The sequence below is a fragment of the Microcaecilia unicolor genome, chromosome 4, assembly GCF_901765095.1.
Source record: "Microcaecilia unicolor chromosome 4, aMicUni1.1, whole genome shotgun sequence".
Classification (NCBI taxonomy): Eukaryota; Metazoa; Chordata; class Amphibia; order Gymnophiona; family Siphonopidae; genus Microcaecilia; species Microcaecilia unicolor.
In genome coordinates this window covers 76,065,211-76,078,643 of record NC_044034.1, presented here as the reverse complement: position 1 = coordinate 76,078,643, position 13,433 = coordinate 76,065,211, and the positions used below count along the sequence as shown (strand labels likewise).

Below are 13,433 nucleotides of genomic sequence, written 5' to 3'. Positions count from 1 at the left end.
AACCAGGAAAAATCATCAAAACACGCTATGAAGTTTTAATAACGAAAAAGTTATAAAGAGATACTCAGCTTCTCTGTTATCACCAAGCACTCAACAGTCACTTCTCCATAGCTCAAATACTCTCGAGACACCCCTGTTTTGCAAAGCTGCTTCAGCTTGCTTCAAAACTCAAGCCGAGGTCAAGTAACAGTATATCTGCTAATTATTGTTGTGGAGTTTTTTTCTTGACCTGTGATGGTGGAAGCCTTGAGCTCTATATGTTAGTGAGGAATGTGGGCATGATTACTGAGGTCTTTTTCTCAACTTTTTGAAATTCTTTTAGATTTATCAGTCACTGTTTTTGTATTCTCAAAGAAACTTGATTTGACCGAAGTGATTTTCAACAATAAGTTTCTAGCTCATGCGTGTTGATTTGTTTTTAAACCGAGTGTGGCCAGAAGGGATATATCAGAATGCAATAGTACAATTACTATGAAATGTAAGAAAAATAATACCCAGATTTTACACTAAATAACTACATAGCATTTTGTATTAGAAATAAAATTTCAAAATTCCGGTAAAAAAAAAAAAAGTGAGGATTCCCAGAGCTGGGAAATTGCTTTTAAACTTAAGAAAGGTAGATTTAGAGTTAAACAGGTTATCTCAAGTGTCTTTATTTTTAAGTTACTCTACTTATTTAGCAAAGGCAGTTTAAGAAATTAAGGGTTTTCTTTGTTTGTTTAGCATTTAAAGTCTCTATTACAATTTCATAGGCTAGCAGTTAAAGGACGGTTTTAGAGTTTACCATAGCATCAGTGTAGGGCAGAATTGATAGTCACAAGAAACTCTAGTATAGAGTTTTAACTTTAGTTTTGCAGCACAGCTTAACCAGTTTAAATAAGGAATACAGAGCCAACAGTCACAGGAAACCCTAATTTAGATTTTTAACTTTAGCTTTGAGGCACAGCTTAGCTAATTCAGATAAGGACTACAGAGCCGATAGTCACAGGAAACCCTAGTTTAGAGTTCAAACTTTTGTTTGCAACAAAGCTTGGCCATTTAAAATTAAAAAAAAAAGAAAAGAAAAGAAAAAGATACCTATCAGGAAACAAGGTAGAGTCATACTTTGTCTCTATTTTAAAATTATTTGCTAATAGAAAGTTATCTTCACAGAGAATCTTTTACAAAGGGTCTTCCTGTTAGGAACTAAAAAAACACTGTGATAATGAAAACTGTCAATCAAGTCACAGGAACTGATTAAAGAGGGACAGGAACTGATTTAGAGGCAGATGCAGCAACCAAACGTAAAAAAATCTAAATCGTTAAAGTCCCTAACGATTTTAAAATAACGAAAAATGCACCAAAAAAAAAGTCACACATGCTGAGATCGGTAGTGAAACGTACAATGTATCAAAGAATCACAATACACATCGTTAATCGGCCCCCAAATCATGCGCAGAGCAGCCAAGCGTTATGTTAGCTGCTCTGCGCATGCCACAAACAGTCAAAACACAGTCAAATCGCATGCACATGGCTCCCAAATAAAAACAAAAATAAAAAAAAAGGGTCGGGAGGGGGCAAGGGCGCTCATCAGGAGCGTCCTGTACAGACGGCCTTGCCCCCCCCCCCCCGCTGCTCCCCACTTTCCGCCGCTCCCCCCACCCCGAAAAAGCAAACTTCTAGAAGCCCCTGCCCCCCTCCCTTCCTCACTACTCTCTCACCTCAGCTCCGCCTCTCGACATCCTCCGTCCGTGCCACGCCCCCTTTTGGGGTCGTCGCCGCCATTCCCCTCCTCCATCGGGCCCCCCTTCCTCTTACCGGGCCCGTGCAGCGCCTCTCTCCTCTGTCCGAAGGCGCTGCACGGGCAAGAAGAAAGCTGAATCAGCTGATGCCTGCCTTCGCCTAGCTTCGATAGAGCGTCTTTCTCCTCCTGGGCCCGCCCCTGTCTGACGTCGGTAACCTACGTAGGTTACTGACGTCAGACAGGGGCGGGCGCAGCAGAAGAAAGACGCGCCATCGCGAAGGCAGGCATCAGCTGATTCAGCTTTCTTCTTGCCCGTGCAGCGCCTTCGGACAGAGGAGAGAGGCGCTGCACGGGCCCGGTAAGAGGAAGGGGGGCCCGATGGAGGAGGGGAATGGCGGCGACGACCCCAAAAGGGGGCGGGGCACGGATGGAGGATGTCGGGAGGCGCAGCTGAGGTGAGAGAGTAGTGAGGAAGGGAGGGGGGCAGGGGCTTCTAGAAGTTTGCTTTTTCGGGGTGGGGGGAGCGGCGGAAAGTGGGGAGCAGCGGGGGGGGGGGGGGGCAAGGCCGTCCGTACAGGACGCTCCTGATGAGCGCCCTTGCCCCCTCCCGATCCTTTTTTTATTTTTATTTTTTTATGTGTTTTCTGAGGTCCTTTGGACCAATCACAGCGCTTTTAGCTCTGCTAATGCGCTGGGATTGGCTCAAAGTTTATTTTTTCACTTAACACTTTTTCCTGCCACGGAGCTGTCCTAACGAGAGGTCCAGACCTCTCGTTAGTTTTCCTGCCTTTTTCCTGCGTAAAGGCAATCGGAAAAGGTTAGTGCATGTCGTTTCAATGGGGTTTTCACACTAATTGCTCATCTCCATTCCGTTTTCGTTAGCTGCTACTGTCGTCGGAAAATAGGCTTAAGTGCATGGAAAGGATAGGAAATTCTTCCCTGAGGGCTCATTTAACGATGAAAAACGTTTAGTGCATCTACCTCTTAAAGAGGGAAGTTGAAAAGGGCCCTATTATCACACTGTTTGCAGTGTGAGACATCTAAACACAGGCACATAAGAAGCCATACTTCCAGTTTTTCTCTGTCCAGAAGTGAAGACTTCCAGAGCAAGAAAAATCTTCACTGATAAGTTATTTGCTGGGAAATTGCTTTTAAACTTAGGAAAGGTAGATTTAGAGTTAAATAGGTTATCTCAATGTCTTTATTTTTAAGTTACTCTACTTATTTAGCAAAGGCAGTTTAAGAAATTAAGGGTTTTCTTTGTTTAGCATTTAAAGTCTCTATTACAATTTCATAGGCTAGCAGTTAAGGGACTATTCTAGAGTTTAGTTTTAACTTTAGTAAATACGTAATACAGAGCCAATAATCACAGGAAACCCCAGTTTAGAAATTTAACTTTAATTTTGCAGCACAGCTTAGTTTCCATTTAACCCTTTTCCCTATAGTTTTAAAACCTGAACTTTCTGCCACAGCCTAAAACATCAACAGATAGCCCCTAGAAGGCACAGCAAGGTCTAGCTTAGTCTTCAATTTCCTTTGTTAATATAAATTTTCCTAGGATTGACCCTTTTTGCTGTATGAGGCAACCTCATACTTGCTATCCACTTTTTAGTGCTCATTATTGGATGCTAATGATGAGTAATGGTAAGGTCCAGGAATTCCGACCTGTTTAAGGATTCTGAATGCCTACAACCTAAAACAGCCTGCAAACAGAGTACTAACCATATATTTGTTGATAATCCAGTTGCCGGTTCTCTAGTTTTTTGTATGTGTCCTCTTCCACGAACAGCAGTGTTTTGAATGCTTTCGGTTTCATTTTTGCGGTGGCAGCGCTGGTTTGTTGCTTGTCTACAATGGCCTTTGTTTCTGCAGTGTAATATTGCGAGTTCCATAATAATGATTTACAGTCTGTTTTTCCAGGTTTTTTTTTGTTCATTTACTTGATATTCCTCTCCCTCGCTAGGTCCCACCTACTCTCCTATTTTGCGTGTGTCACTCTTGTTTCAGACTTTAATGTATGTGTATGCAGCACAACAGTGTGAATGATTTTATTTTGTATTGTATTGTCCTGGTTTTGCAGGCTTCCTTACTGTCGGCTGTTTTATTTTAATGCCTTTTGAGTTCCCTTCTTATGAATTATTTAATAGAAAATCTATTGTCTAGTGACTCTTTTATGGTACCATCCCCCAAGAGCTTACATGTGTTCAGTGTTACAAATCTTTCTTTCAATTTCCTTTTTTTTAATATATCTACTTTATTTTTACATGCAGTTTGTTTCAGGGGCTCTTCCCTGGGATATGCTATATTTTTATTTCTATTTTATTTTTATTATTATTTATTTCTATTTTTTTATTTCTATTTTTTTATTTTCTTATATACCAGTGTCCTGCTATAACCATTGGGTTTGATACCGATGCCTGGGGCTTACACCCATTGGAGGTGATTCTTCAATGGATGACGGTATCTCAATTTGTAGGAGCAGACTTCCATTCCATTTTCGGAGTGGCCTGCGGATTCGGCATTATTGCCCACGTACGAGTTACCTAGTACAGATGAGCGTGGGAGCAATATAGAGACGTCTGACGCTTTTCGTTGCGAGTTTGGACTAGTTGACTAGGGCCTTTCCATATTTTTGGACGGTTAGGTAATGTGGGATGCTGCCTTGCCATAAATTCTTTTTAGGACAGTTAGGTTACATGAGATGCTGCCTAGTTACGGTTAGGTTACGTGAGATGCTGCCTAGCTACGGTTAGGTTATGTGAGATGCTGCCCAGCTATGAAATTTTTGCATGCTTTGTTATTGAGTGAGATGCCGCCAAAGCTTTAAAGGCCCATTGGGGTGGTTAGTTGTGTGAGATTCCCTAATCAGCGGAAACCCATTGGACCGCTGCTCTTCGACTCATGAGACCTTATTCGCTGGTTTATTGAGTTCTTTTTGGGAATGGTTGCAATGTCCCTTTTTAGGGGCTCTATCATGGGTTGGTACCCATGGCTGATAACCGGGACAGTTATTGGCAGACAGATAATCCGGGATTACTCCTGTCTTTAGAAGCACATTCTGGGGAGTAGTATTTATTAATTAGGGGTAGAGTAGTTTAAATATATAATAGCTGACACCACTCACTTTCGCACTATTTTCTTAAACTCTCCTTTCACCTTTGTGTCTTTCATTTGTCTGTTAATATAACCTGCGCCAAAAGCATTGAGCTTTCCGCCAATTAGTAATTTTTGTTCTAGGTTTTACCGCCGGAACGCTTTTGAAGACGCGTGAGTATAAAGGTGTATTGTGTGCGCATGATGCATGTTTTTTGTTTAGGTAATTTTCCTTTGCATGTTCTTACCACATATATTTTATAGGTGTTCCTATTATAGATCACTGAGCTAGAATCCAATTGCGAAATTTAACTGGCATCGCCTGAGGGCCTTGTCCTTAAAATACCACTTTATATTGCACACATTTTCTTACGTGGAAGTTCCTATGTGGATTGTTTTTCCCTTATTTCTGACTCCGCTATGTCCTCCTCCTCATCCACTACTCCTCTGGACAGAGTCCTTAACTTTTTCCCAGCTGATAGAAAAGAACTTACCCGGTTATGTCAAACCTGGCATACCGTTTGGTCCGCCAAGGATCAAGGATTGGAATGGCCATCAAAGGGCTCATTTGATCAGGGCAAGCTCCAAGCCTTGGTCTGCTACAATGAGTCCAACAAAACAGGAAAATCTAGGGATAAACATTTAGCTGCCATTAACAAGTTCATACTTATTGCACGAAACCAGCACGATAGGACTCTGGGTAAGTCAGATACCGATCAAGTCCCTTACCAAGATCCAGTAACACCCACCGCCCCATCACCTTATGACGCAGCTGCTGCCGCAAGCACTACTAAGCTGCTACCATGTGCAGTGGGATATACCCCAATACCTCCAGGATACTGTGATAAACCTGTCACAGATCCTCAGTTACAGAATTCCCAGGGATCACAAACCGTGACACCCCCCCTACCTGCGGGATCTCCTATGATTTTTGACCCACCTACCACCGTGCACATTGCTGGTATTGTTGATATATCTCCTCTTTCATCTCAAAAGAACCCTCTCCCTATGCCCCAGGGGTCGGCACCAACTCAGCCGCCTATAACCCCCGTAACAATACCAGTGGCTCAGACTATCACTCAGTCGCCCACTATCATAACTGCTCCAACGATGCAAGCAACTACCCAGACCCAGACTCTTACCCCGCAGACACGTCATGTCTATCGTACTATCGACGGTTATGAGATTGAGATACCCCCTCCCATTATTGAACAATATCCTTGTGTTCAGAACCCACTGGTTCCAGTCATCACCCACTGCCCATCTAACTGCGGCATAGATGCCGCCGCTCAGACAACCACCTGCCCGAAATTGGGAAAAGGTCATGCCTCACACATGACCACCCAAACGACTACCTACCCATATATGGGACATACAACTCAGACATCACCCCCACCACCACGTTTGGACTCCTCTGCCCAAACTGGTCCCTTGCCCCCTGGATCCCTACCTTGCCCTACCCTGTCCCAGTTACGACAGATGGGCTTTATTCCATGTAGTCCTGCTACACAGACACGGGCTATTTGTCAGGAACTCTATGATCGGGGTTTCATTAAAGGGCCCCCTGTTCCGATGAACCCTTCCATGCCTACTCTAGAACCTGAATGCTCTACTCCTCCAAAATGGGATAACTTGGGTGCGCGACCAAAAGTTAGACCCTCCCCATTAGAAGAAGCATGGGAAGTTTTAAAACAACAACTCCCAACTAAATCTGACCTGGAGGATATTCGAAATACTCCTGTAGCCAGGACCTGCCAAACCAGGAGATGCACTATCCTCTTGCACCGAGGATACGTATGCAAGAACTTCTACCCAGGCAGGAAGGGTTAGGACAGCTGTTGTAGATGGTGATTTGATTAGGCATGTAGATAACTGGGTGGCTGGTGGGCGTGAGGATTGTCTGGTCACTTGCCTGCCTGGTGCGAAGGTGGTGGACCTCACATGCCACCTAGACAGGACCTTAAATAAATCTGGGGAAAAGCCAGCTGTCTTGGTACATGTGGGTACCAATGACATAGGAAAATGTGGGAGGAACGTTCTGGAAGCCAAATTTAGGCTCTTAGGTAGAGAGCTGAAGTCTAGATCCTCCAGGGTAGCATTTTCAGAAATGCTCTCCGTTTCACATGGAGGACACACAAGGCAGTCTGCCCGAAAGAGCCAGACAGCTGAGGCTCACAAACCAAAGGTACCTGCATTAAGGTCCAAGTGGGAGAGGGAGGAGGGACCCAGCCTCCCAGGTTAAACACCCTGGGGCGAAAGAGACCCCCCTTGGGCCTCAATCCCTATCCATCAGTCAGACGAGGGAAGCAAAACCCAAAACTACCTCTGGCATTTTTATTTTCTCTTTTTTAATTTTTTTAAATATAAAGAGAGAGAGTTTTCTCTTACCCAGTAGCCCCAGGAAGAATACTCAAGACAAAAAAGAAATCCCAGGGCCCACAAGTAACTACATAGGCTTACCACTTTTCCATCTGCTGAGACTGAGAACAGATTGATTTCCTGACGACTGCAGAGCCCACTTATAGACTCACTTGAAACTCAGTTTGTTCTCAGTCTCCATCTGCTGGTCAGAGTGCATAACTCATCTGTGCCGGTCTAGAGGGATGCTATGGAATGAGAGATTTTGATTTTTTAGGAACTGGGCAACATTCTGGGAAAGGGGGAGACTGTTCCGAAAGGATGGGCTCCATCTTAACCAGCTGCTGGTGCTAACTTTTAAAAAGGAGAGAGAGAAGCTGTTAAACTAGAAAGGGGAGGGGAAAGCCGACAGTCGCCCAGGATCGCATGGTTTGGGGGATGTTTAGGGAATACCAGTAGAGAGGTTTCAACAATACTGAAAGCATTATGTAAGCATTTATAGATGAATAACTCTTCTGGGCAAAGCTACCCAATGAGTAATTCCCAGGTTCCATTTACAGGAGTCTGGCTAAACCAACTTCCTAGCTCTGTCCAGGGGTTATATACTATAAAGGAACCTGGCTGTTCTGGGCCTACACCAGAACTTTTCTTCTGTTAGAGAAAACTGGAATAAAAGTAAAGTCACTGCTGTGAAATATATTAATTTATTATATAGGTAAGAAAATAGAATAATACACCCTACACTACAGCTCAGCTGTACAAATGTAGCTCCCTTATGCTGATAAGCAACTGTAGAATGTATTGTCTAACTAAAACACTGATATCACTGGTTACTAGGTTATTACACAATCCTGATTAGTAATACTGACTAGGTCATGAAGTAATACAGTTAGCAGCACATCTTCCTGATCACAAAGTTCTGACTAACCCGCCTTTGCTGAGGTAAGAACCCACTAGCTAATCCCCGACTATAGGAAATAAATCTCTGTAATCCTCACCGAGCCGACTCTAGGTAGTCTATCAGATGAAGTGGACACAGGTTTTTCCCTTTAGACTCCAGCTGTTTTCCACAGCGAGTCCCTGTCTTAGGAAACAACACAGGCTCTCTGCAGCATGCAGGATTACAGTCTCTCTGGCCGGTAGAGTTGAACCAACAGGTACTTTCTTTAGATGGTCAGTTCACAAGGTTGTGGACCACTTCAGGTCTCGCTGGTCTTCTTTTCAGCTACCCTTCTTCCAGTAGAACCAGACAAATTCTCCCTTTCTTCTTTTCTTTCTTCTTCTGTCTGTCCTCTTTGTACTTCTCTTTCTGGTTTTCGCTCTCTGGCCCCTGATTCCCAGGTGACCAGACAGCAACCAATCAGGATCTTGTCCAGCTCCTTCCCTGAGCAAGAAAAACCTTTTTTTTTTTTAACTTCCAGTTGTTACATTGTGGTATGCATTCCTGTCTCTCATCAGACTCGCTGGCACCATGGCCTTACCCCCTGTAGCTCATCAGGGAGGTGCAAGGGTCAGGTAGCCCACTGCATATCCTTGAGTTTTTTTCAGACCTGCCAGTTATTTACCACAAGCAGAGCTCTGCCACAAACAGAAACTTGAATCTGCTTGGTCACTGAAGTGCAGGGTCTTAGTTCACAGACTCCATCTTGACTTATGTAAGCATTTATAGGATGAATAACTCTTCTGGGCAAAGCTACCCAATGAGTAATTCCCAGGTTCCGTTTACAGGAGTCTGGCTAAACCAACTTCCTAGCTCTGTCCAGGGGTTATATATTATAAAGGAACCTGGCTGTTCTGGGCCTACACCAGAATTTTTCTTCTGTTAGAGAGAACTGGAATAAAAGTAAAGTCACTGCTGTGAAATATATTAATTTATTATATAGGTAAGAAAATAGAATAATACACCCTACACTACAGCTCAGCTGTACAATTGTAGCTCCCTTATGCTGATAAGCAACTGTAGAATGTATTGTCTAACTAAAACACTGATATCACTGGTTACTAGGTTATTACACAATCCTGATTAGTAATACTGACTAGGTCAGAACCAGGACACTGTACCAGTGATTTCACAGTGAGAATACTGAAAGGTAACTTTAAAACCATACAAGAACGTAAGACCTTTGAAGTCAGAATGATTGAATATTTTAACACCCAACAGAAAGGACTTAACAAGGATCTGGGGTTCCTAACCCATTATAAACCATAAAGCTGTATGTCTCTGTTGATCACCCCACCCCTCACCTATCCACACCCATCCTGTTAGAATATCAATGATATGCTTTGATGTCCCCATGCATACCTCCGACCCACCCCCATCCTCCCACCCTGTCAGACTGTCATAGTAATGCTTGAATGTTTTCACTTATATACACTGTCAGCTAGCACATTTGCTTATTTCCGATCTGACGAAGAAGGGCAACCTTCGAAAGCTAATCAAGAAATGTATTATGTCCAATAAAAAAGGTATCATCTTATTTTCTTTTCCATGTTTTATTTTGTTTGATTTCTATTGATAACCTTAAGAGTGGACTAACACGGCTACCACACTCCTCTGAAAGTAATAATACTGAAAGTAAGCCAGGTGTGCTTAATGAGAGAACAGGATAAAGGATGCACATTATCCCTGTCAAATTCTAAGCAGTTTGTATATCCAAGGAAAAAACACAATTTGAAATACCTCTATACAAATGCTAGAAGGCTAAATAATGAGATGGAAGAGTTAGAGTATACAGCACTAAATGATGAGGTAGATATAATAGGAATCTGAAACCCTTGGTGAAAGAGGACAATCACTGGGACACTTAACAGGGTACAAATTGTATCGCAATGATAGAGAGGATCAAATTTGAGGGGGGGAGCATTGCGCTATATGTTAAAGAGGAAATTGAGTCAAATAAAATAAACATGCCACATGAAACAGATAGCAGCATGGAATCATTATGGATAGAAATTCCATATGTGAAGGGAAGGAGTGTTCGCAAACAGACAGAAGAAATGTTTACAGAAATTAAGAAAGCTGGCAAATTGGGCAACACTATAATAAAGAGTGCTTTCAATTACCCAAATATTGGCTGCATAAATGTTACATGAGGGAGTGCCAGGGAGATAAAATTTCTAGATGTAATAAATGACAGCTTCTTGGAACAACTGGTCCAGGAACCAACAAGAGGGAAACCATTTTGGATCTGGTCCTTGGTGGCGTGCAGGGCATAGTGTGAGAGGTCGCGGTCTTGGGTCCCCTGGGAAACAGTGATCATAACATGATCAAGTTTCAGCTACTATCTGGGATGAACCCACAAAGGAAATCTACTGTAGCTGCACTTAATTTTCGAAAAGGCAAAATGAAGGAAACGGTTAAAAAGAAGCTAGAAGGATTGGCTGTAAGGGTTAGGACACTAACCAGCTTATTTTCGAAAGAGAAAGACGCCCATATTTTGACCCAAATCGGGAGATGGGCGTCCGTTTCCCATGGGCGCCCAAATCGGTATAATCGAAACCAGATTTTTGGCGACCTCAACTGCAGTCCGTCACGGAGACGAACAAAGATCATGGGGGCGTCGGAGGCGTGGCGAAGGCGGGACTGGGGCGTGGTTATCGGCCGAGGAGAGATGGGTGTCTTTAGCTGATAATCGAAACATGAAGGGCGTTTTTGACAAGAATTTGGTCCGCTTTATTTGGACCCTTTTTTTTCAGGTCCAAGTCCCCAAAATATGCCCCTACTGACCAGATGACCACTGGAGGGAATCGGGGATCACCTCCCCGGACTCCCCCAGTGGTCACTAACCCCCTCCCACCAAAAAAACCCCACTTCACAAACTTTTTTTCCCCCAGCCTGTATGCCAACCTCAAATGCCATACCCACCTCCATGACAGCAGAATGTGTTCTATCCTCTGACAGCCTTTCCCTGGTTCTGATGTGGGTCTCGGGTGAGTGTGACACCTTTTCTGTTAAGGGCACTGCAGAGTCACATCAGCAGTGCATTGTGGTGGGTGTAGGGTATTGGGCTCTGTGATTCCACTAGCTTATGTTAAATGCTCACGATGTTGGTAGGCTCTACTCCCATGGTGCTTTTCCCTCTGCTTACTGGGTCACAGTGTGCCCTGTTTTGTTTCCGGTAGTCCATGAGGTAGTGGCCATTTGTGTAAGACACTTTTAGATCCCTTTCATGTGTTAGCCATGTTACAGCACTTAGTTCCTACCTTGAATGTTGCTGAAAGAGGCATTGTATATGATTCTGCCAGCTCAGACCTACTGCTAATCTCAGTATCAGCGAGACTCGTTGCCAGTGGGGCACAACCTCTGATCTGCAGTTAATTGTGAGTAAAGGTGCTTATTCAAATAAAGGACGTTTTCAGCGAGATTAGTCTTCAGGTGTCAACTGCTGTGCCAAGATTATACAGCAGCAACAAGTCCTGTCCCTGGAGCACTTTTAGTGGGTACTGCAGTGCACTTCTGGCAGGCAGACCCAGGCCCATCCCCCACTTGTGGTGGTAAACGGGAGGTCTCTAAAACCCACTGTACCCACATATAGTTGCCCCCTTCACCCCTAAGAGCTATGGTAGTGTTGTACATTTGTCCCTCCCACGACCAAACGGCTTGGATTGGGACGTTTCTGAGCTGGGCGTTTTTAGTTTCCATTATCGCAAAAAAAAAAAAAAAAAAACCCCGCCCATCTCAGAAGGGACCAAATCCATGGCATTTGGTCCGTCCAAACCGTATTTTCGAAATGAAAGATGGACGCCCATCTTTTTCGATAATAAGGTCTGTCCCGCCTCATCACATACCCGTTTTCGGACATAGACGCCCATGGAGATGGGCGTTCGCGTTCGATTATGCCCCTCTAAATCAGCCTTGTATGTTATTCAAAAATACCATCTTGGAAGTCCAGACCAGATGCATTCCATGTATTTGCAAAGGTGGAAAGAAGAGAAAATGACAGCTAGCATGGTTAAAAGATAAAGTGAAAGAGGCTATTACAGCCAAAAGAATGGATAAAGGACCAAAATGAAGAAAATAAGAAGCAACATAAGCACTGGTATAAAGAAAGCTAAAAGAAAATATAAGAGAAACTTGCCGCAGAGGCTAAAACTCATAGTAACAACTTTTTCAGGTATATCAGAAGCAGAAAGCTTGCAAGGGAATACGTGGGACCGTTAGATCACGAAGGAGCAAAAGGGTCACTCAGGGAGGACGAGGCCATAGCAGAGAAACTGAATGAACTCCTTGCTTCGGTCTTTACGGAAGAAGATGTAAAAGAGCTGCCTGTACTGGAAATGGTTTTCAAGGGTGATGATGCAGAGGAACTGAAAGAAATCTCGGTGAACCTGGAAGATGTATTGAGTCAAATTGACAAATTAAAGAGTAGTAAATCACCTGGACCTGATGGCATACATCCAAGTGTACACAAAGAACTCAAGCATGAAATTGCTGATCTGCTGTTAGTAATATGTAACCTGTCGTTAAAATCGTATATAGTACCTAAAGATTGGAAGCTCTGTGTGTAGACAACTTGGGTTTAGTTTTCACACGAAAAAAGCTTGTTCCGTAAGCTGGAACTACTTATTATCATCCTTAAGTTAAATTAAAATCAGCAATAGTTGATGGCCGGCACCAGGATGCAAAAGGACCAGGTACTGCAAGGAATACGTTGCCTGCGTTCCTCACATGGAAACTGTAGCACTAAGCTTATGGGGTACACAGAAGAAATGATACAGCATCACAAATTGAAAAGACTCCTGTGAGACACATTGAATGAGAATGAACAGGTCCTACGTAATTATGAAGAACACAAATTGAAGGGCAGAGAGCTCTTCTCCTTCCCCCATTAAAAAAAAAAGAAACCCCACTTACCTCTGCTGGTGTTTGTATCCACACAGTGCACATTCAAAATGCCATGAGAAAGAATGAAGAAAAAGCTTTTCTAACCAAGGGTCTTTCTTCAGAAGCAGTGGGAATGCAAACACAGGGCTTTCGTGTTTTCCTTTGAGAGAAACAAAATATGGAACCACTGAATTAGAAACAGGAAATGTCTACCAGCGTTACCTGGCAAGTTCTCACTTAGTAAAAGGGCTGCTTTTAATGTTTGAGAAACTGCATTCATCGTATTACATTTTCAAGTTTATATGACACCTCCCTCCAAGGAGATCCCAGGGTAGATAAAAACACTGGACTATTTACAAATCACGGCTCAAGTATTCTAATATATTTATTACAATAGATATTCAGCATTTCCATCTACTGAACATAAGTGGATTA

The 13,433-nt window shown here is 43.2% G+C and overlaps 1 protein-coding gene across 2 annotated transcripts in view; it reads right to left on the bottom strand.

Annotated features, from left to right (window-relative positions):
* Positions 1-13,433, bottom strand: part of USPL1 (ubiquitin specific peptidase like 1) — an 88,700-nt gene that overhangs the window by 36,191 nt on the left and 39,076 nt on the right. For both annotated transcript variants that reach the window (XM_030200360.1, XM_030200361.1), the window contains one exon: positions 13,029-13,158. In XM_030200360.1, coding sequence (XP_030056220.1) covers positions 13,029-13,158 — 130 coding nt within the window. The remainder of the gene's footprint in view (positions 1-13,028; positions 13,159-13,433) is intronic.